This window comes from Lepisosteus platostomus, chromosome 18, assembly GCF_059453375.1.
Source record: "Lepisosteus platostomus isolate fLepPlt1 chromosome 18, fLepPlt1.hap1, whole genome shotgun sequence".
In the NCBI taxonomy this organism is placed as follows: Eukaryota; Metazoa; Chordata; class Actinopteri; order Semionotiformes; family Lepisosteidae; genus Lepisosteus; species Lepisosteus platostomus.
In genome coordinates, this window is record NC_142628.1 from 10,712,962 (window position 1) to 10,735,094 (window position 22,133).

General features: G+C 36.2%; 2 protein-coding genes across 3 annotated transcripts in view; both read left to right on the top strand.

The window, feature by feature from the left end:
* Positions 1 to 4,626, top strand: part of prmt3 (protein arginine methyltransferase 3) — a 44,196-nt gene extending 39,570 nt beyond the window's left edge. The window contains exon 16 of the mRNA XM_088611674.1: positions 4,457 to 4,626. Within this exon, the coding sequence (XP_088467800.1) occupies positions 4,457 to 4,566 (110 nt within the window). The 3' untranslated portion in view covers positions 4,567 to 4,626. The remainder of the gene's footprint in view (positions 1 to 4,456) is intronic.
* A 149-nt stretch (positions 4,627 to 4,775) lies between these two features.
* Positions 4,776 to 22,133, top strand: part of slc6a5 (solute carrier family 6 member 5) — a 30,809-nt gene continuing 13,451 nt past the window's right edge. The window contains exons 1-8 of one of the 2 annotated variants that reach the window (XM_088611673.1): positions 4,776 to 5,019; positions 6,681 to 8,181; positions 12,729 to 13,238; positions 14,607 to 14,751; positions 16,819 to 16,950; positions 17,773 to 17,946; positions 21,340 to 21,487; positions 21,797 to 21,929. In XM_088611673.1, the coding sequence (XP_088467799.1) occupies positions 12,750 to 13,238; positions 14,607 to 14,751; positions 16,819 to 16,950; positions 17,773 to 17,946; positions 21,340 to 21,487; positions 21,797 to 21,929 (1,221 nt within the window). In that variant the 5' untranslated portion in view covers positions 4,776 to 5,019; positions 6,681 to 8,181; positions 12,729 to 12,749. Of the gene's footprint in view, positions 5,020 to 6,680; positions 8,182 to 9,972; positions 11,708 to 12,728; positions 13,239 to 14,606; positions 14,752 to 16,818; positions 16,951 to 17,772; positions 17,947 to 21,339; positions 21,488 to 21,796; positions 21,930 to 22,133 lie in introns of those variants that run through there. The other variant, XM_088611672.1, reaches the window with a different exon arrangement.

A 22,133-nucleotide genomic window follows, 5' to 3' on the forward strand; every position in this document is an offset into this window, starting at 1 on the left:
TGATTTTAAATATAATTTGATTGTTTCGGTCATTTGAAAGGAAGTCTTTAAGTAAAACGATATAGGAAATATTTTATTGGTAGTACCAAGAATGTTTCTTAAAGTTAGTGGCACTTTTAGAGAAGTACTTTTAGAAAATGCTGTTTTAAATGATAATTCTCAAGTGTATAATATGAAATGAATAGAATATGTTAGCTGTCTAGCCATGGATAGGGTTTGACTCCTGCATAACCTCTTATATTGTACAATGCCTTACATTTTAAAGGGGAGCTGCAAATTAAATCTCGGTAATGTCAATTCATTGAGGGTATAGAAAAAATTTCCAAATTTAGAATTAAGAACAAAATCTTTGTGAAAGTACTGCATAGTTGCCATGTTGTCGCAAACGCCTGGTCTTCCCACGGGTGACAGCGAGAATTCCCACCAATTCTGACGTGACGCTGCCCTTTCCACTCACTAGTCACTGTGATGACTGATGTATTGTGATGTACGGGCGATGTTGTGCTGGAGACATTTCACTGCAGAGTTAACAAGTAAGCTGCATTTATCGGCAAAACCGGCTTGAAGTGGAAGGCAATATTTCTATTAGATTAAAAGAGATGCATTCATCAGCCTTCTTGTTTACAATGTAACAGGGCCTTTTCACATCACTGGAAGTTTTGATGCCTTATTCTGAATCACAGAATACAGTGCTGTGCATACCTGGAAATGTAATCTATTTTGTGGTGTAAATTGAAGGTTTTACAAGTTTTGTATACATTTGACTTCTATTTTGGCTTGAAAGGCACTCATCAATTCTGATTCTTTCTAAACCCAAAATATGAAAACAGCATTGCAGTTTCCCTTTGAGTTATGTATTGTTCATGGGGATATTCCATGTCCCCATAGGTTTCGTATGTAAAATATAGGCAATCTGAATACTACACCTTTATAAATGTAAGCAAAGCAAACCTTTAATGAACTCTAAATTATACATTAAGAACACATTTAAATTTTAATCTGACTTTGTTAATAAGTATACAATTAATTAAAGGTCAGTTATTAATCCTCTGTTGATGCTCTGTTAATATATTACCACTTAAAGACAATTTGCAGCCTTTGTCTCGGGTGTTACCAGTCATAAACTAATGACTCAGATGACAGACATTAAGTGTAAATTGAATGTGTTTGCAAATTTATAAATTATGAAGGATCATTTTTCATTTTGGCTTACTTTTAATTGTCCCAGTCATAAATAAGGATTTTTTAGACTTTTTGATGTTTAAAACTGTATAGCTTCTTGAAAATGGAACAAAGAGATGTTGTGTCGGCTGCCATGATTATAATTAGTTTTTTTGATTTGTGTATTTACTATGTGGAGATTGATTAATACTTTGGAAGCAGGAGGTCACCATTTACCTTTGAAAAGTACTTAAGGGAACTGCTATATTCTGAATTTTTCTATTGCAATTATAGCTTAGCCATTTCAACAGCAGGGAAGCATGTGCTTTTATGCATCATGTTTTGTAGCTTGTATACTGTAGCTTAGTCATTTTAGCCTCATTTTCCATTTTTTCAGTTCATCTGTCTTGGGCAATGGTTTCTCATGATATTAATTTATTATTTTATGAAAAGGTTTGAGATTAATGATTCTAAGTCAAAAGTGTTTTATAAACAAAAATCAATGATTTTCCCAAACTGAGGTGGAATGCCAATGGAAGCAGAATGACAGTGTTTAAGATTTCATAATCACCCTCTACCAGCAAGGTTGTATAAGACAAAAAGTAATAAAGCAGAGACATAGATTGTAGACTTACAAAGAACACAATGGCAGAGTTTCTGTCAAGTGATCATTGAAGTGAGCAGTTATTAAGGCACCGGCATACTTTGAATTGTTCTTTCAGGGCCTGTAAAAATAATGATTCCTTTTATGAGGACATGAGGGCAGAGCAATGTAATTTTGCATATACAATGAATTCCGCAACAGAAGTATTGTATTAAAATGCTGAGCTTTACACCACTGCGGTGAATATCAGACAGTGTGGTAGTGTTTTTAGAGGTCCAGCTTAATGCTCTTTACAGGTTATGAAAGGATAGGAGATAAGTCCTAAATTTTTTATGTGAATTATATATGTAAAAAATATTATTATGGGGGGTTTTAATTAATTCAATCTGGTTTCTAATAAGATAGAAGCAGTAGATTTACAGTTGAAGGATCTAATAATGCATTAAAGCAGCTTGATTCAACAGAGAGCGTTCTCAGGCTTTTAAGAGCACTGGAGCCTTTAAAACATCAGTCATTTTACACTGCTGTGACATTGATGAATTACTCCGATCAGCCTTTGAGCTATATGGTCCTTTGTTCAGTCCAGCAAGCAGGATGCAGTTGTAATATAAAGTGAATTAAGGGGACAGTGGTTAATTTTAAACCTTATGATTACATAATGATTGCTTTGGTAGGTCACATACAGTATGGATGTGAAAGAATAAGAATCTAATTAGAAAAGTCATTTTTGTGACAATATAAATTGCAATTGTTTAACTTAAATTTCAGAACAGACTTAATTCTGACTGATTGTTATTATTATTTTTTACTAATTTACTAATTTAAGTTACAAGAAAATTTGTTACAAGCTTACAGTTACAATTTTTAAAACCCCACAATGTATCTGAAGTGTGAGCATTCCCATCAGTGAGTACATGTAAATATCAGAATAAGTCATTACATGTATACATATGGTGCTATTCATCCCAAAGTGCTTTACACTTGTGTGTAGCACCCACAGGGAGTTGTGTGGCCGCCATTACGCACAAGCAGCCTCACTATACGACATAATGGGCAGAGAAGTGTGAAATTGCTTCATCAATTGAATTAATGGGCAGCTTAAGTCAGAGAGTAAAACCCGTAAGTGGAGTTTAGCCAGGAAGCCGGGGTATCACCCCTAGTCTTTAAGAAAATGCAGGGTGATCTTTAACGACCAATACTGTATGTCAAGATTTCGGTTTAATGTCTTAACCAAAGGATCGCATCTCCTTCAGTGCAGCATCTTTGACACCAAACTGGGACATCAGTTTGGAAATTCTGGTCCAGTGTGTAGAGCACCAGTATCACCTACACAATGTGGTTTTCCCTGGAGGTCTCTCATCTCAATACTGACCATGCCATGCACAGCCTTGCTAAGCTTTGGAGATCTGATAGGGTCAGGCTGCTGCCAGCCTGGAAGTACCACAGACTTTGACAATCTTCAATCTTTTTGAAAAATTTCATCCTTTAAGATAAATATATTTCATTTATAATAGGACAAGAAGGAAGCAGGGGATAAAGTATTAACAAGAAAACGGACTCGCGTTTGATTAACAGTTCAGTTTAGGGCTGCTTTATGATAACCTTTTATTACAAACTGGATGTTTAAAGTCTGTTTAACTTATTTTGCGCTGATGTCAGTTTTTAAGTATAGTGACTACAAGCATAACCCTGTTTTTGAATTTACAATAAGGTTCTATTTTGACTGGCTTTATATTTATACCTGTCTTAAATCAAAACTTCAACCCACCCAATATGGAAAATTTCTAAACTCATTACCTGTATATTCTGTAGGCAAAAGGACGGTAAATATTGTTCACACTGGATAATGATGTTCCAGTACCAATGAGAACATTCCTTCTGGACAGTGAATTGAAATGATGTACTCGGTAGTTTCTTTTGAATTATTTGTAACCAAAAGCAGTTGGAATGCAATGCATGAAAAAAGCTTGTTGGTTAAAGAGTAAACAGTAATTTATCACGCCTGTGAAATGTGCAGTAAATCAAACTAATTATCTGATGAATTATCTTCCAGCCAATGTGTCGTCTTTACTGTAATCATATCCATTTTGATTGCCATCTGGTTATAATCTGTAAAAGTGCATTTCATTTGTGCACTTCAGTGTTTGTTACAGTATGAATCTTAGACTTGTAAACTTGTAAATTTTCAATTATTTGATTTTTCTTGTATGTAAGTGATTAGAGCAACCTGTTCACACCTTCAGTTCTTTTAGAACAGTTTAGCCTAGATTTTATTTCAGGAAAGGTTTATTTCCTTCAGAAATTGTAGCTCTTTTCTGTTATTGACGTTCATTTGTCTCTTCCATTTGCAAATTAACAGTATGGATGTTTCAAAACTTGAAAAATATAACAAAGTTGGAACTAAGATAACATGGAAGAGTTTGTTTCAAAATTTGTTGGAGAAGAGGACAATAATGAAGTCCTTTTCACTTGGGCCTTAAAATTAGAACAAAAGATTTCAGTTTATGTGCACGCTCTTCAATTTCAACTGTATATACAAAGGAAAGGATTTCTTTTGCGTTTTCGTTCATGTAAATTATGTATAAAGTGCTCTGCTTGTTGTAGCATTAAAATTTGTATTCTTCAGTGTAAAACATTGGAAAGATTTGGATTTATTTTAGCATTTACTATACCTTTCTTGTTGTTTTTCAGGAAATACCTTGCAGGGGAAAATAAAAGTCCACAAGAATAGGAAGGACCCAAGATCTCTCATCATCACTATTTCTGTGAATGATGTGAAGCAGACTTACAGTCTTCAATAGTGTCATTGACCTTTAAAAGTTGTATTAACCCATGGAAATAAACACAACGCTTTGATATTCCATTGCCTTAAACCACTCGATTGTTTGATATTCATTCACTGATAACCGTTGCACACAGATCATTTTTGATGTTGTTGTGGCGTTGTCAGTCTCATGCCATCACAACTAAAGGACAAATGAAAATGCTTTTTATTTACACAAACTGTTTCATTTGCAGTTCATAAAAAGTGTTTAGATGATACAAAGCTGTCTTTTTTTGTCTTTATCATAGTGTATTAATCCAAGGCTGTTTGTGCTCATTTTTCAGCAACTGCTTGAGAAGCAAGGTTTAGTACAGTATGTTTCAGATTTTTTTCCTGGTGATCTTCTTGAAGAGATGTTCAAAGATTTAAGATTTTTAAGTTAGTAACTGACTTTCTGAAGCTGTGTGGTTGGAGTCTAGTATTATGACAGGTTTGTCAAGATTTCCACTTTATATTTGATGACTTTTTTGTTCTTGCCTAATCATTTTTATTTAGTGGTATCTAAAGTCTGCCTTTAATAACAATGTCCCAATTTACTGTTCCTGGAGGTGTTTTTTTTTAATTGAACAGAAACACTGTGACTTATTTTCACCTTTTGTTTAATGTAGAATAAGGCTCACCAACCCTGCTCTTGGGGAGACACAGACCAGCAGATTTTGTAGGTCTCCATTAAATCAACAGTTTCTAAATTGTAATCAGTTTAATGGGTAATTTGTTAAATTAAGTAATTTGAGTTCATTTACAACTAAAATCTTAAGTATTTTAATTAATCTAATTCCACACTTAAGGACCAGAGTTATCTTAATTGAGCAGATTACTTGGTTGATTCATCAACATTTTATAGGTGTTGCTAGATTTTAAAAACAGGTGATCTATAAGACCCAAATAGAGCTCTATACTATAAATTTTGAGTTGAAGAATAGTCAAGGTTAAATCAGAATGTCTTTTAACTGTCTAGAAGTGCTCTTGGGAAAAATAATTATTTGATCATTGTTTCTATTTGGTTCTTGGTACATTTCCTGTGTTACAGTCTGCAGTGTTTCTTGATTGATATAGTTTTAAAAGCTCAGGATATGATTCTGGTATTACCTATTAATTACTGACCTCTTCTTTTTTCTAATCAGTCTAGGCCAGAATCTTTTGGTGTTAAGGCATTTCTTTATTTTTTATTTTGTCTCCACAGGGCTAAATCAATGGTAACACTCTTTGTTAGAAGCACTTCATTTTCTTTATAGAAAATAACTTAGTAGAAGTAAGATTGCACTGCAGGATTGTTCAAAAGATAATTACATTGTATGTAGCATAACATTTCTCTTTGTTTTCTGTGGATTGCTGCATTTAAATGAACTTGCAGTAGCCCCATCTGTTTGTTTGGGAGTTGCAGACAATTCTAAAGTAAAAATGCTGACAAAAAATATACACATCATTGAACAGCCTGCTGACATGAAACGTTTTGCGTTTTGCTGTGATTTTGATGACCTAGAACAGGATGAATCATAATCTCAGTTCAAGAAAAAATTTGTGGATTTGAAAAACTTAATTTTGTTCATTGTCCTAGTCTACAAATATCTGTAATAGGATGTAGAATGTTATTCTTTCAGGCAGGGTGAATTTTGTTTCATCTGTAGCATTGTGATATTCAAAACCTAAAATTCACAGGAACAGTAATTGAAGTATTCTGTGGAAATTCTTGAGGATAAATTCTGAATGAAAAAGTTAAGTTAAAAATGAGAATTTAATTGAGATTGTAGTTGCACAATGTGACAGTGTGTGTAACAGTCACCAGCTGAAGAAAAGTTCATGTCATCTGATATTTGATGGCAACTTATTTTCAAGTAGCTACATTCAAGTTTGATTTTTAAGTCTTGTGGAATTATTTCTCCTGGTAGGTTTTATTTCCTTTATTTTAAAACAACCCAGTGTGCTGAATATTTAGATTTTTTGTGTAGTGTCTTTATATTGATTGATAAATACCTTGTTTGTACTTTGTTCATTTTACTAAGCTTACATTGCTAGAATGCATAAATAATACACAGTTGTTGTCTTAGATAATTTCAAAAGAACTAAATACAGTGTTTTTGTGGTTAACAGGCAAGAAAAGGAAAGGAAGGAGGAAAAATATTGAAGGTTCACATCAAGATGGGCCATTGTTTAGTAAAATGTAAGGACAAGAAGCTTAGAACATCAGACTGGATACATACCTAATACCAAATTGAACATTATAGAAGTCCTTGATTTACTACTTATCATTTCACCCAACTTTCATTAGTGAGTAGCTCTTGTCATAAAAGTGCTTAAGAGCATTATAACAAGTTGCCAAAATAAACCAGTATATAGTCCCTCAGTCCAAAGTTTGTGAAGTGTGACATGAGATTTTGGCATTTATTGTTTTATTAAGGTGCCTCTAGAACACAGCTCTTGATGGACAATAAAAACAGGTAGGTTAGTTGTTCCTTCTTTATAAAGTAAACTTCATGCCCACAGGTGATGTAGCTCTTCCTGCCAAAAAAATCATTGTTCTTTGGTACAAGATTAGATGTTATATATTTTTTCTCTGTGTATATTACTTGTCTTTATCATGTATGCTGTGTGTGTAGGTTCTCAAAAGCACACAAAGCTGAAAATACAGTGTACATCTCATTTCCAAAGTACTGCAGGAAATTGCATCTATGTAGCAATGACACAAAAGCATGTTTTCAAAATAGCAATTCTGTTATACATACCACTTGAAAACTGGCCTTAAAGCCATAGCGCATCTGTGTATGCTAGTTCACATTTTTACTGCTCGTCTTAAATCCTGATATTTTTTCACAAACTGAAAAAATTACAGCAATTGTCAGGATGATTTGCAGAATCAGTTGTGTGGAAGTGTGTACATTACTCCCCTAAATCGACATATAGCCAGATATCTGCTTTATTTGGGCCCTTTTGAAATAGTGTGTAAAGTACTGTACTTCCCACTGAGAGGGAATCCAACACATACTATTTACACGCATTGGACTGGGTGAGGACCCAAGGCAATCAATGGATTTTATTTTGTAGACTGGAGATGCAGTACAAAATATGGAACAGCCCAAGGGAGTTCATGATGCACATTATTTGGCATGAGAGTTAAGTCACTAACAGACCATTAAAATAAGAGGAGATGAAGCAGTTTAGAAGTAAAATTAGACAGATTAAGGCCTCTCTGAAATGTAGAACCTGAATATGTTAAAACCTCTGTTATCTGTTCTTCCCGTTCCACCATTCATCGTCAGAAAGTCAGTTCCCGACAGGCTGCGTGTCGGCGAGACCCTGATCTCGGGGGCATACGGCACAAGGCGGGACCACACCTGGGCCCGCCGGCAGCCCACTGCAGGACAAACGCACACTCCCCGGTCACTTTAAAGACAGCGATTAACACACTGCGTAAGGCATTAGTAGGTGCGAGGGAACCTGAGCAACTAGGGAAAATCCACGAGAACGCGATGAGAACATGCAAGCTCCCCACGGAGTTCCAGTCCGATATCGACCCCAAGGCCCAAGAATGAGACAGCAGTGATAACCGCCTCGCTGCTTCTGCCCATTCATCTGTATTGTACTGTATATCAGGGTGAGTATTGCACTTGTGTTTTATTAAAAGATGTAGGAGTACCAGCAATATTTTTACTGAAGTCAATGAGTTTCAGGTGGGTGGCTCCAGGTATCATGGTTTAAGTGTGTAATAAACGCGCAGGACCTTTTTAGATGCGAAGCAGGTTTGTTTAATCTCTTATTAATTCAGTCAGATAACTAAAGGTGAAAACCTCCTTTTGCGGGCTGCTTTCAAATATGTACACATGTTTGTGTACTTCCAAAAAAGGCGATGATACACAGTTCACAATTCCGGGGAGGGCGTTGGCAGTGTGACCTTCAGTGAGCCGTCTTTCGTTTAGAGTTCATTAGGACGTCTGAAGCTGAACCCTACCTCTTATCTGTTCTCTGCCAGTAATGCAGAGGAGAGGTGAATTAATTACAGTTCGTTTAGTAATTAATTATCTGATCACTACAACTATTATCTCAGGTCAAGGTGGGTCGTGAACGGGTCTTTATACAGTTAGAAAGCCTGCAGGTGCCTGGATATTCTCCATAAAGGATCGTGTAATAGAAATAATAGAAAATCCTAACGCAAAAAAAATGAAATCCTGTGCTTGTACTGTACATGTATTTACGCACCTAACTACAAATGCGATTTATCCCATTTCTTTCAACAAACGACAACGTTTACAAATTTCATGGTTCGAATTCTTTTGTACTTGATAATATGAATAGGTTAATTTAAACATTTTGATTTTGAGTTTCTTGTATTACCATCATCTATCTCACTTGTAATTCATCGGAACGAATAATATCCGAAATATGTCCGTCGTGTGATGTTTTGAAAAATTCGGAACCAGGTCATCAGATTTTTCCAGTTTGATACTGTGGATTAACAGGCTACCAGATGCCTCGGGCAATATGTAATTGCGGCATTTCCAGTTCAGGGTATCCCCTTTTTCATTAGGGGTCTCTTGAAACTGAAAATAAAGCCTGGACAATTATGTATCTGCCAAGAAAAAATATCTAAAACCAAGACAGCCTGTATATGAAAACATTATTTAGAAGATCCGCTTGTGTCAACACATGGAGAATTTATTTTTAAGCAGAATGTTTTCATGGGGGATAGGTGTTTTTTAAAAGGACTAAGTTAGTCCATTTCTTAAGCAAAATATACACATTAACGTTCGGCAACGGGTCCATAAAGAACAATGTCAAATTATTTATTTTTTTTACTGGGAAAGCATAGGGAAACTATGACAAAGATACATTAATAAAAATACATAAGGACAATAGATTTTCATCTTAGATGTCAACTTATCCTGACGCGATGCACATTCCTGTGATGGAAAAAAGCTAATTACAAGGAACCTGCAGTATTCCGTGTAGAGAGTATAAGGACATTGATCTGTATAGGGGATACACTGCTCCAGCACTTCTTCAGCTGTGCAGTAAAGGCGTAAATAAGACCAAGTAAAGAGGAACAAAAATCAATTACTATTATTCTTCGTTGACAAAGTAATTAAGACTGGAGTGGCCAGTTAATTTACTGCGGAAAGACTTGCTGGAGCATCTTACAGATTTATGGCCAGTCCTGCTTCAGCGTTCATTACAAGTGATTATCACACATTATCAGGCTGTGCAATATGCAATGAAAACCGTGCGAAGGTATACTGCTGTACTGTTTTCGAAGGTGCGAGGATGACGTAGAAAACCTACGTTTTTCATAATCAAGGACCGAATATGGTCCTTATTATTATTATTTTTATTATTATTATTATGGGGATAAATTCTTAACACCATTAAAAATAGAACTGCTGAAGTATGTGGCTTCGAGTTTGCGTGGGCTGATTAATTTGGCTAGAGCAGTTTCAGCTATTTTTTCTCACCGATTTCGAAGTTACAGTATGTATGGACTCTTGGCTGGTGCATTTCCTGCTTCGTACTCCGGTTTATAACTCCCAGTCAGCGCTATTGCTAAAGATAGAAAGTCACGCCTTCTCTTGGCTTGTGCTGAAGTTTAACGCAGTGTTTCGCAAGCCATGCACGCTTACATAAATATACAAATTTTGCGCACATTGTCCTCCTCCTCCCCTGACGCGCGTCACCGGCCCTAGCACATTTTTCTTGACGCTAGAATTCCAATGTGTAAATCGGAGCTCGCCACGAAGTGCATAGTTGCATTAACCTGACAGGAACCGACCACAATGAAACACTGAGCTCTTGCTTAACCGCTCACACACGTTCTCTGTTATTTTTGTACATTAAACCTGAATATCTGAGCTGGCCAGGCGATTCCAACGCGGTCTCCCGTAATCTGATCAAACGCGTAACCTGCAGCACGACACGTCGGATATTCCACAATTTACTGTATATAAACAATATTTGATTTATTATTTTTTAAAAACTTTCTCATTTGTGACATTTACAGAAGCCCGTCTGAGAAACGGGTTAAACTTATGACTAACCATGTGTACTCCTCACATCAAGATAAACCATTCACAGGACGGTTTCAAGCACACAAGGGTCCCTAACAAGGTACAACTAACAAATACCTACGCATGAAAGTTGATTTTGAATTACTAGTCTTACGTGGATAAAACTATATTTTGTACGTCTGCGCCGAAACACAATAGTCAGTTTCTATATTGATTTAATATCTTGAAATAATAATAATAATATTAATAATATCATTTGTTTTTATTTTTAAAAGTAAACAAAGAAAAAAACTTTTCTTGTTCCTGGAAATATTTTATTTGTGTATTTATTTTATATTCCGAAAACTACTATTATGATCTGCTATAGCGGTTTGGCTCCCTAAAATTGTAACCTGCTTTAAACGGGTTAATAGTTAATATAGAATCCAGAATTTATTTTGTTTAAAAAACAGCAAAATTACATAAAGATATAATGAAATACGCACTAATACAAACAAAAGTTAGTTTTCTTTTTCTAAAAGGTTGAACTCCATCTTGCACTAAACGCGCACAATTACTGTTTGTATTTTGCTACATCATAAATATACTCGTGTTTTTTAAAGAACGTTTAAGTATAGAAAAATAATTATTTAAAACAACGTGTGCAGAAAGTAAAACAAATTGATTTATACAGTATTTGTAACATCTGCAGTCTAATTCTTACATGTTCATCTTTTATCAGGTAGCCATCATCCTTTTCTGAATTGCAAATACTGCAGTCCCATACAGAACTTTGAAAATTGTTTTAACGAGCAGCGAACACTTACTCGTAGTCTCTTGAGAATAGTTTCTTAATCAGCTCAAAATGAGTCACTCCAAATGCGCAAGCTCAACGAGCTTGGGTGTCAGCAAACCCGCGCTTGCGCTCGGTGTCCCTTTAAAAATCTGAATCCACGGCTAATGATTTATCAAACTCTTATTATCAAGAAAATGTCAGACGAAGGGCACCTTGCTATGCACTGACGCAAACCCAATCTTTCCCACGGAGGTATAGAAAGCTTTGCACCTACCAGAGCTAAATTCAGTCTATCTAAACTCTTTACTCTTGTTTTCGGTCTTTAACCTATCTGTTGCTGCTGAAAAATGGTAAGACAGTTTTTCTCCAAAAGTTTGTCTATACGTTTTTGAGACTTCAAAAGGGTTATGAGGAGCTGAAACGTGTCTAACTGAAGCAAATTAAAGCGAGTTTTTTTTCTTTTTGGCGATCCTACTTTCTGCGGTGTCCATGGTGCTGAAATTTAGTGCTACAGTATACTGAAGGGTCTTCTTTAGCCGAGTTTTTCCGTCGAGATTTTTTGTCGTAAAACTGTTTTTGACATGTGTTATTGCTATTACTGTTATGTTCTAATTTTGATGATTACTCTGTCTTGCTCTGAGCTTCAACCACAAAGAGTTGCTTTAAAATACGCCAATGGTCGAATTATTTGACATTTCTTTCCATTCACGGACGGATTTTTTCCTGATTAGAAAAGTACATTTTATTTATGTTATACTCATATGTGAAATGTTACTCTCAAGCAAGATGTTTGGTGTTGTCGTTAGTATGTTCTTAATAATATTTCAATAAGCTTAACAATTTAATCCTTGTGAAAATGCCTACCGGGAAGAACAGATCTTGTACTTAGTCTGCACATAGCCTAGCAGCTTGTCTATTGCCTATAAAATCAGTGAATGTGCTTTGCTGAATGACAGGGGGGAAATGGGGCGTAAAATTAAAGAATCTTTCTGTAATGGTGAAATCGAGAACCAAGCACCGGCGGATCGTGAGCTGAAAACCAAAGACCGGAGAAAGATTGAAAAATGAGATAAAACATTCAAAAACGCTGAACTAGCCAAATGTTTTTTTTTTGTTAAATACGTCTGCTGAAACCTGAACGCCGTCATTTCCCTTCCTATGAATGTTAGCGATACAATCAGTGAAATGTGTCTGGTTGTTGCTCGTTTGTTTTTTTGTCTCAGGCTGTATCGCCCCTTGATTTAAAAAGGACCTTTCGCTCTAGGACTGTAGATTGCTGGTTTCTGATTAGCTCGCGTATTTCTTTGATGTTGGTTTGGAATATTGTCTAGTAAAAGGTAAGACTAATTACCTATGCTTTTGTTTCTCTAGGATTTTTCTGATCAAAGAGATATGACCAAACAGCCAGTTAACAGTCCTGCCAACTTGAATCCTTTATCACAAACCGAAGGAGCAGTTGGAGTTATAACAAACAAACCCGAGCATGTCCAAAACCTACCTTCCGAGGTCCAGACGCAGCCAGCCAAGGTTTCTAAATCTCCTTCCACCGAAAGAAGAACTTTTTCTCCAGCTGAAAATAAGCCGGGCGAGACAGAGGGGATCAAGGCATGTGGGACGTTGAAAAACGCAGTCCCGGTTCCGGTCACCTCTGCTATCCGTAAGGATTCCTTGGAACCTGCGCTACCCCAAAAGGATGATTCTACAACTGTTCATGGCAAATCGATGTCTTCCCATTGTAAAGAAGTGGTACCTAATGAAAGCGTTATGAAAAGCACAGTGGAGCAAAACAGTGCCACAGGCAACTGGACAGCCATGAGCCAGACCACCGTTGTACTGGGCACAGATGGTAACACGTCTGTTCTGCCTGGCACCGTGTCCGGGGTAAGTGGTTTCAAATTATTCTTCCCATTCAGGGGGAATTCAGTGCAAAGCGGCGCACTTGTCCTGTGGATCTTGCAGAAAGGTATGACCCTGGTCTTTGGTAAAATTGTTTTTTAACCCTGAAAACGACCGTCCTTACAGTGCGTTTCAACACACCCTGTTAATTAAAACGTTCACGGCGCTTTTCAATTTCTGCATAGCCGTGTGTATCGGATCACCGTGAGTGAAAGATTTACAAGATATTAATGGTAAAGTGAGGTAACTTAAGCTACTAAAACTGTGTTCCAGCTTCTACAAGCGCTACGATTTGTTGTTATGATTTTACACAGAATTTAAGATTAACATTCTCATTGGCTTTATGCTACGGACCATTTTAAACACTAAAATCAGATGGAATTAGTTCATTCGTTCGCTATTAAGAATTGAAGCAAAAGTCAATTTGATTTTAAGTTTCCTACAATGAGTTGGCTTCTTTCACATAAGTTACTTTTTACAACTGGTACTGGTAAATATTTATTAAAGACTTAATGCAGTAAGAGTATGTATCATTAAATACTTCCATTGTTGTTTGTATTTCTCCATGAATTACCCATCTTCATGTAATATATTGCGTTAAAATGATTGCAAGAAGCGGAAGCGGACAGATATTGGAAGGGTCATATCCTTCTTTTCAGGTTTTTACCTGGTAGTTCTCTCTGCCTACAATTCCGTAATGCGCTAAGCGTGAGGATTAATTATGATATAAACTGACAGTGTCATTTTAGAGGGCAATTGTTTTTCGACCTATATAAAGCACATTCGAATTTTATTTCTGTATTTTGATTTTTTAGAATGTAGTAGTCAGTTGAGGCAGCTCTGCGTCTCCAATCTGCAACAAAAAGGACATTATAGCCCCCGTCTCCCCCGAGATTAGTTACCATACTGCTGTTAACTGCAGACTAATGCATTACATAAAGATGCAGATAACAACCTATTGTCTCATCCCTCAGGGATGTTTCACAGAAAATTGATTGTCGGTGTTACAAGAGCCTATAGCGATACTGGATCATGCATATTTATTCACGTAAATAACCACAGAAACAACTGCTTTGAAATCATTAAGCAATTATGGCAACCAAAAACGCGTTAGAAGATACATAACGCGAAACGGTAAAAACTGCGTTCACGAAGCATTTTGTGATTTTTTCAGATAAACTTTTTTTTCTATCAATAAAATATTGTTCCCCTTTAAGAAAGTTTTGTTTCCAAGTTGATTTCAAGTCCCCTCTTAATGCTGTACTTCAATAGATTGTTCATTCTTTTGTTCTGATTTTATAAGTGTATGTGTGAGTCCGCGTATGGAACTTATTCAACAACTGTTTTCTTCAGGACGACGATGACGAAGAAGGAGATGAGAACAAAGCTAGAGGAAACTGGTCAAATAAACTGGATTTTATTCTCTCTATGGTTGGCTACGCTGTTGGTCTGGGTAATGTGTGGCGGTTTCCTTACCTAGCCTTTCAAAATGGAGGAGGTAAGAACTTAAAATACCAAACTTCGATAACTTAATAGAGTCCCTTTGCTGCATATGGACGAATCACAAAGTTATCACATGACGGTAAAAGGTGTCTTCGCGTTTCATGCACTGGATGTTTTCTGTGGGTGAACCTGTCAGAATGCGACATTTGAAAAGGGGAAAATCATATTGCATGTCTAATTATTTACCCCCCATGTGCTTTTCTTCAATAAACTTTTTTTCCCCCAAAAAAAGATACAACGTTTTCAATTTTCAATTTGTCATGTTCACATCAACCGCAGTGGTTACTGGACAGCTGTCCAAATTTAGGGAATCCGTGACAAATCAACATACGGTTTCCATTTAACACAAAACATTGAATAAAATCTTTATGTAAAATAAACGTCATTTGGGTTTAAACACAGTTTTGAAAAAAGTTTTGTTGGGTCCAACAAAGGAGACACGATCCGGGTGTGTATGAAGCAGGCACTACTGATAAACTGTAAGAATATTCTTGGGTTCCTTTATTTATTTATTAATTTATTTCTTTGTTTAAGCAGGCAGTACGTACTTCTAGATTTTGAAGCTCTGGTCAGGCTGCCACGTTCCAGGCGCGTAGCCAGCTCACACTTAAGTTGCAGTTAGTCATTTTCCATTATTCTAGCAGGATAGTTAGTAAAATTATGTTAGTAAATTATTTACACAGTAAAAGCCAATTCGTGAAATAAGAGAAATAAATGTTTGATCCTTCAGTTTCTAGAGACTTTTTTTTTGCACGATACCTCTTTGCTGGTTAGTAAAACTTTAACCTCTAATGGGTGTCATGTTAGTTTTCAGTTTCCCCTTTCATGTAGTATGACATTATTTCATTTATTTATATTTGTGTATTCAAATAATAAAATGTGTTCAGTTTTTTAGATTGTCTTACACATAAAAGTGTAGTTTGTGAATTTTACACTTTTAAAAGTACTGTACGTTCGCAACAGAGCAACTGCTTGAGATCTTCTGTGTTAAAAGTATTAGATACTTTTAGATTAGTAGACAGTATTCTCTTAAAAAGTGTAGATGAAACTAATTACATTAATTCAATGCGTAATTCAGAGACTTACTGTACGTTCAATACTATCATTCCTTGAACCAATTAAAGAGTGGAGTGGTCACCTATTTGTTTTTATAAGTAAAAATAGAATGATCAAATTTTCTTTAAAATTTTAAATAAGTTCAGTATTCATTATGATTTAACCAAATCATTTTGTGATTAATGCTTAAAGGTAAACGTTACGATTTTGTTTCTATAATAATTATGACATGTTTTAGTATGAATATTGGAATGGCATAGATCTTTTTTCTGCCTACAGTACCGGTAAGCCTTAAATTGTAAACTAGGTGTCTTCACTGCCACGTTTTGCTTTCCAGACACTGTAGATTGCGCATTTCCAAATAGAATCCCGGTTTTGAGCACTCAGGTTTTAGCGGGTATTTAAAAATTGATTTGTTGCGGATCTATGCATTTATCCCATAAATTAAAGAAAAATGCTTAATCCACCTACCTCTGCTTTCTACTGTCGCTCAGGCTAAAAACAAACGTATTGCACTTAAAACGTGTATACTGCCTCAGTTGAGACAGCAGTATAATCGTTTTCTGATTATTCCGATATTATTTTGTCGATTATAACAACAAGGGCATTTAATGTGTTTTTTAGAGTTCGCATTTCCTTCCCTCAAAAGCACTCTTGGGGATACAGCACTGGATTGCAACGAAGGAACGTTAAGAAAACTTCGGGAGAGCAGAAAGCAATGAGCAAAGCTTCTCCACCTCCCTAGGATCGAGAAATGTAGCCTGTCGAGGAAACCCGAAATCCACACGTTTCTTATAAAAAGTCATTTTCAGTTCCGTTTAATGCATCTTTATTTATCGGGATCATTTCTCTTTGAGAGATAAGTCTTTAACCCTCTGAAATGTGGCAACAAAGACTCCCTAGTCACGAATTCGAAATTATCATACAAAACGTGTGCACGCATTTTGCCTTTTGGAAAAATGTCGAATATGGTGTTTGTTCACACTACGTGTCGCTCTCCCTGTAGGTGCTTTTTTAATACCTTACCTGATAATGCTGGCCCTCGCTGGAATCCCCATATTTTTATTGGAAGTATCTCTGGGACAGTTTGCAAGCCAGGGCCCTGTTTCTGTATGGAAAGCCATTCCAGCGCTGCAAGGTAAAGTTCTATTGGAAACTCGCCTACTGTTTGTTGGAGTTTGTATGGGTTACCTCCCACAGTCCAAACACATAGTAGCAGGCCCACTGGACTCTGTGTTTGTGGGCGGACTGCGATGCGATGGACTGGCCAGACAACCCGGGTTGTACCCTGGCTCGCCGCCGGTGGCTGCCGGGATAGGTTCCAGTTCGCCCGCGACCCCGAATAAGAAGAAGCGGTTGAAAATGGACTGAACACACTTTACTTAGACTCACACTTTGTAACAGTCCCCTCCTGTACTGCACATTTGTAATAATATCTAGCAGTATTTTGGGCGATACAGGTTATGACATAGTTGCCTTAATAGATGTTAAATATTAGTTCAGTTACATTTTACAGTAAGTATTGCGGTGCTATTGGTCTATCCTTTGTTGTAAGGTTAAGAACAAAACACATTTTTTAACGTTTTTATTACAGTATATGCATCGTTTTTTATTGTTTCTATCATAAGGTAAGTGAATAAGATAATTATATTATATTTGTTAGTCCGTTTTTAAGTATGGTTGTAGTCTTACAGTTATCAGTTTACGGGCATCTTATGCTGACAATTTCTTATTTATCTTTTCATACTTTGCTTACATAGCAACAAAATTAAACATTTTTGCACAGTCCCGCAGCGAAACAAAACAGTCCCTAATTACCGCCAACACGATTGAACTAAAGCCATTTTACGAATGCATTTTATGATTTGTACGAAATGACGTGGCGTGGTTTCTGTTGCATTTTTTAACGATTAATCTCCGTTTAAAACAAATAAAACCATATTTGTTTTTGTCTTCGTAGGTTGTGGGATCGCAATGTTGATTATTTCTGTCTTAATAGCCATATACTACAATATAATTATGTGTTGGACACTTTACTACCTGTTCGCTTCGCTGAAGAACCCACTTCCGTGGGCTACGTGCAAAAATCTGTGGAACACTCCAGATTGTAAAGACAAGGACATGTTAGACTTGGGTAAGAGCAAGGAAAAAACTGTCTGAGCCACCGGGAATGAGTTCACATAATTATGATCAATTTTATACATTTATCAAAGTGAAAACAGCGCATTGGGTCTGCGGTAGTCTCTGGCTAAATGCCTCAACATTGTTATTTGTGCTTACGAAATCCTAATAGCACTAAAAATAATTAACGCAATCGGTGGGTTTTCTCTCTAATGCGCAGTATTACAATGTTCAACCTGAACCAGGCAATTTGACTTGCAAGTCAAATTTTGCATCGGCAAAACATTTTCTCGGATATGTTAGAAATTAGACTACATTTATGTTACACCAAATTAACAAAATGAGAATTCTGAATTCATATCTGAAATATGTACGGTGTATATTTAAAACGTTGACTGCAGTAAAGTTGTTGCTAGACTATTTTAACATTTTCCTTCATGCCACTCCTTCTCACTTATTCTTAAGGCATGAGAACCGAAGAAACAGATTAAATTAATCATGCTTCATTATGTTAGAAAATTCACGAACCTAATAGTTTAACATGTTTCATCATCTGAAGCGCAATTTAAAGTTTGAAGTAGCTGAGCGTACAAGCCCAGAGGATAAAAATGCGGCTGTGATACAGTAGTTATTGAAAACGCCCCCTTGTGGTAGACTACAGAATACTTTGATTTTCAGTTGCTGCAGTTGTCGCAGCAGCGTGTCAATTGCTGTACAGAAGTTAGAATTGAGCTGTGCCCCAAATCGTTTTTCATGAGTATTTTTTTAAACACAGAGATTTGATCATTTTGTTACTTTGTAATTTTAGAGTTCTGCTTGCACTTTCTATTTTCATTTTACCCTAACTAAAATGATTAGTAGAAGAATATAATACACACTACCCTTCTTCTTCATCCTTATGTTCCTCAATGCATAAAACAAGATTGTTTAATAATGTACGTAATAATAATAGGAAGTGAGAGGCTAAATCCTTATATCCCAGATGTTGCATGGAACAGTTCCAACACTACGGTTCTACATTGGAATGCAGGTATCTCATGCAGAAGGGGCTAAACTGCTGCCTGAGATAGCATGAGACTATACCTGTGCATAGATATAACAGCCCATTGTACTGCAGATGTGAACCTTCTCAGTGAGCATGTTGGCTAACAAGGCAGATGAGGAAAGAATCAAGACGGACGTTTTGCTGCTTGATGAGGTCTGCAAAGTGTTTTTTTTTCTGGAAGCCCTAAAAGAAAGTCTGGTTTAACATACTCTTACACTCAATCATCAGTGCAACAATGTAGTAAATTAGCATGTAAGTAACCAAAGGTACATGCTGTATGTGTCTAAACAATGCCCAATTCCACCTCGTTCATCAGCTGTGTACACAGTATTGCCTAGCAATCCTTCCTCCAAGCAGCTGACTTTGCAGACTACTTTCCAGAAGGTGCAAAACAGGGACAGATAGAGAGATAGGTATCCTCTGGATATGTAAGCACTGTCCGATGACACAGTGCTGAGAATTGATCTAAGAGTCTGGTAACAAAGAAAAGTGACGGAATTAGGGGTTTTACATTGCGAATGGTCGTGGTAAAAGAGAGGAGCCTTAGTCTACACTCCCTGAGATGTGTGTCCTTGGTCATTCAGACAACCAGAGTCTGAGTCCAGATATCCAGGAAAGTGTTTACAACTGAATATACTTCCTATGCAGTCCATTTTATTTGTTTTGCACGAGTGATTGCATTCCACTGCGTTCAAAGCAGAAACCTGCTTTTAGTTTAGTGAGCCAGTTCAGACACATGCCAGAGGAGGGCGCTATTGTGTGGGTAGAGCTGGCCTGCAAACGCTCCCAGAAGCCCCTGGAGAGATGTACTGTATGGACAAGGTGATATTGGCTGATTATTAAAGCCAGAGGTTAAACCAGCTGCAGGTTAAAAGTGGGCTGAGGAAGGGGTTAAACCAGCAGCTAATTTCCTCAGTATGAATACCACCTGCAATCATTAATGGCTAATTAAGTATACACCTTTGTATCCTTAATTAATCACGTGTTAGTTTCAAGAGAGTTTTTTGTTTTTTGTTTGGAGCTGACACTGCAAGTAGGAAATTGTCTTCTTTGTCCTGACTTAACCTACTTTTGATGTTGCTTTTATTTTGAGACCTGATGTTGCCTGTAAAAAAGTGGCCTGAGGAAGTTTTTTTTTTTTGCGCTTACAAACAAACCCAGGTGGTTTCCTGCAAGGCAGAGCTGTGTGTTCTGCCACACTGCAGATGGAAACTTTTGTTTTGCTATCCTAGGAAAACAAAGACGAAAAGTGTTTTATTTTGGAGAAAACCCCTTGTCTGTTCACTGTGTACTTGCTTGCTCCCAGTTTATAAACACCATTTACTGTAATGTTTGGAAACTACTATTTATTTGGATGTTTTTTTAACTTATTTTATGAAAAAGCCAAAACAAATACAGCTGAGAAAAAGTCTTCTCAATACAAATTAAGCAGAACGTCCACAGTTATCTTTTTGTTTTATATGATGGATAATTGAACTAATAAAATGTTCATATTCCTATTTATATATAAATGTTTTAGGTTAATGTATGCAGAATATAACAGCAAAGGTGTGAAGCATTCGGTTTTAGGTATAGCAAATGTGGTAATGTGTTTATGTAATATGTACATTAATGGGTACAGTAAATACCACTATATTTAATTTTGTCTTCTCAGACCAAGAAAACTCTTTAAGGTTCAATAATACTGATAATAAAAATAAATCAGAGCTAAATTTGTTGTTATACACTTAAGTTATATTGTCTTTAACAAAGATAATACCCAGTGCTTGGGTATCATAAAGTGAAAAGCTATAATACCCATTGTGCCCCACAATCGAAAGCATCAAAGCCTTGTTCTATTACACCTATCAATTACAGTTTCCGCAAGAAAATGTTAAACTTTCCACAGGTTGTTGTAGTTCAAAGCATTCCTCAGTACAGAGTGCTGCACCTTAAGTCTGCTTTCTACTGAGCTTAAACCAGGGCTCTGTATTTGTAAATGAGACATGCAAATGTGAAAGATTGCTGGTTTTAGCCAATGTAATTTTTTATATTCTTTGTTGGACATTTATCAATATTAAAACAGAGAGCTGCATCAGTGTGGGAGCTGCAGAGGAACTAAGAGGTTAATTCCATGCTTAAAAGTAAAAAGAAATATTCTGTACAGCCTTCTAAACAACAACCCCAAAAAATGCTCTTTTGCTAATATGTTTTTTTTTCTTAATTTTCAGCAAGGAATTAATCTGTATTATTTTGTATTTAACAATGATTCCATTTTGAAAAGCAACCAGCCAATCACATCACGTTCCAGTGTCTGTTCAATCCACACTTTTACTCTGCACTTCATCTGTATTCTAATTTTCCTCTTTCTTGTGTAAACAGATGCCTGTGTGTTGCGAGATAAGAACATCACCTCCATAAAAAACACGACCTTTTGTATGTCTGCGAATGCCATCGGTAATCTGACCAAATTAACCAATTTAACATCTGAAAACAAAACATTTGTCAGCCCTAGTGAAGAATACTTCAAGTAAGTAGATATTAATTGTTGGGATAACTCAGTTTTTCACATTGCTGGAAAAAGAATTGATTATGAATTAAGATTGCCTCAATTATTACTACACACTTTTTTACTACAATTATTTTTTTTAATTAATTCACTTCTACCTCTCTTTGTCATGTTTTATATCCATGCACATTATATTGCTGCTTGACAAATTTCAATGTGATTAATTTAACTACTATTTCAGCTTTTTTTTTTTAAAATGTGCATTTTATTTGAAAGTATTTGTTTTTTATATCTCCAAAGTGCAGAAACATAAAGGCTGTTTTTTTGCAGGTACAATGTGTTGCACATTTCAAAAGGAATTGAATATCCAGGGGACATTCGGTGGCCTTTAGCCCTGTGTTTGTTTCTGGCTTGGGTCATTGTCTATGCATCTTTGGCAAAAGGAATTAAGTCATCAGGGAAAGTAAGCTGGTCTTTTTTTCACTTTTATCTGTGAGACAGAATTGAGAGAAATAAGAAGTCCCAGTGTGTCAGTGGTTCATACTGTTGTGTATATGTTCTTTATATATTGAGGTACACTTGAAAAGTCATCTTGATAATGCATTGTGTTCTGAAAGTCCCAAAGGAATTCACATTTACATTTCAAAAGTTAATCAGTGCTTTAAAA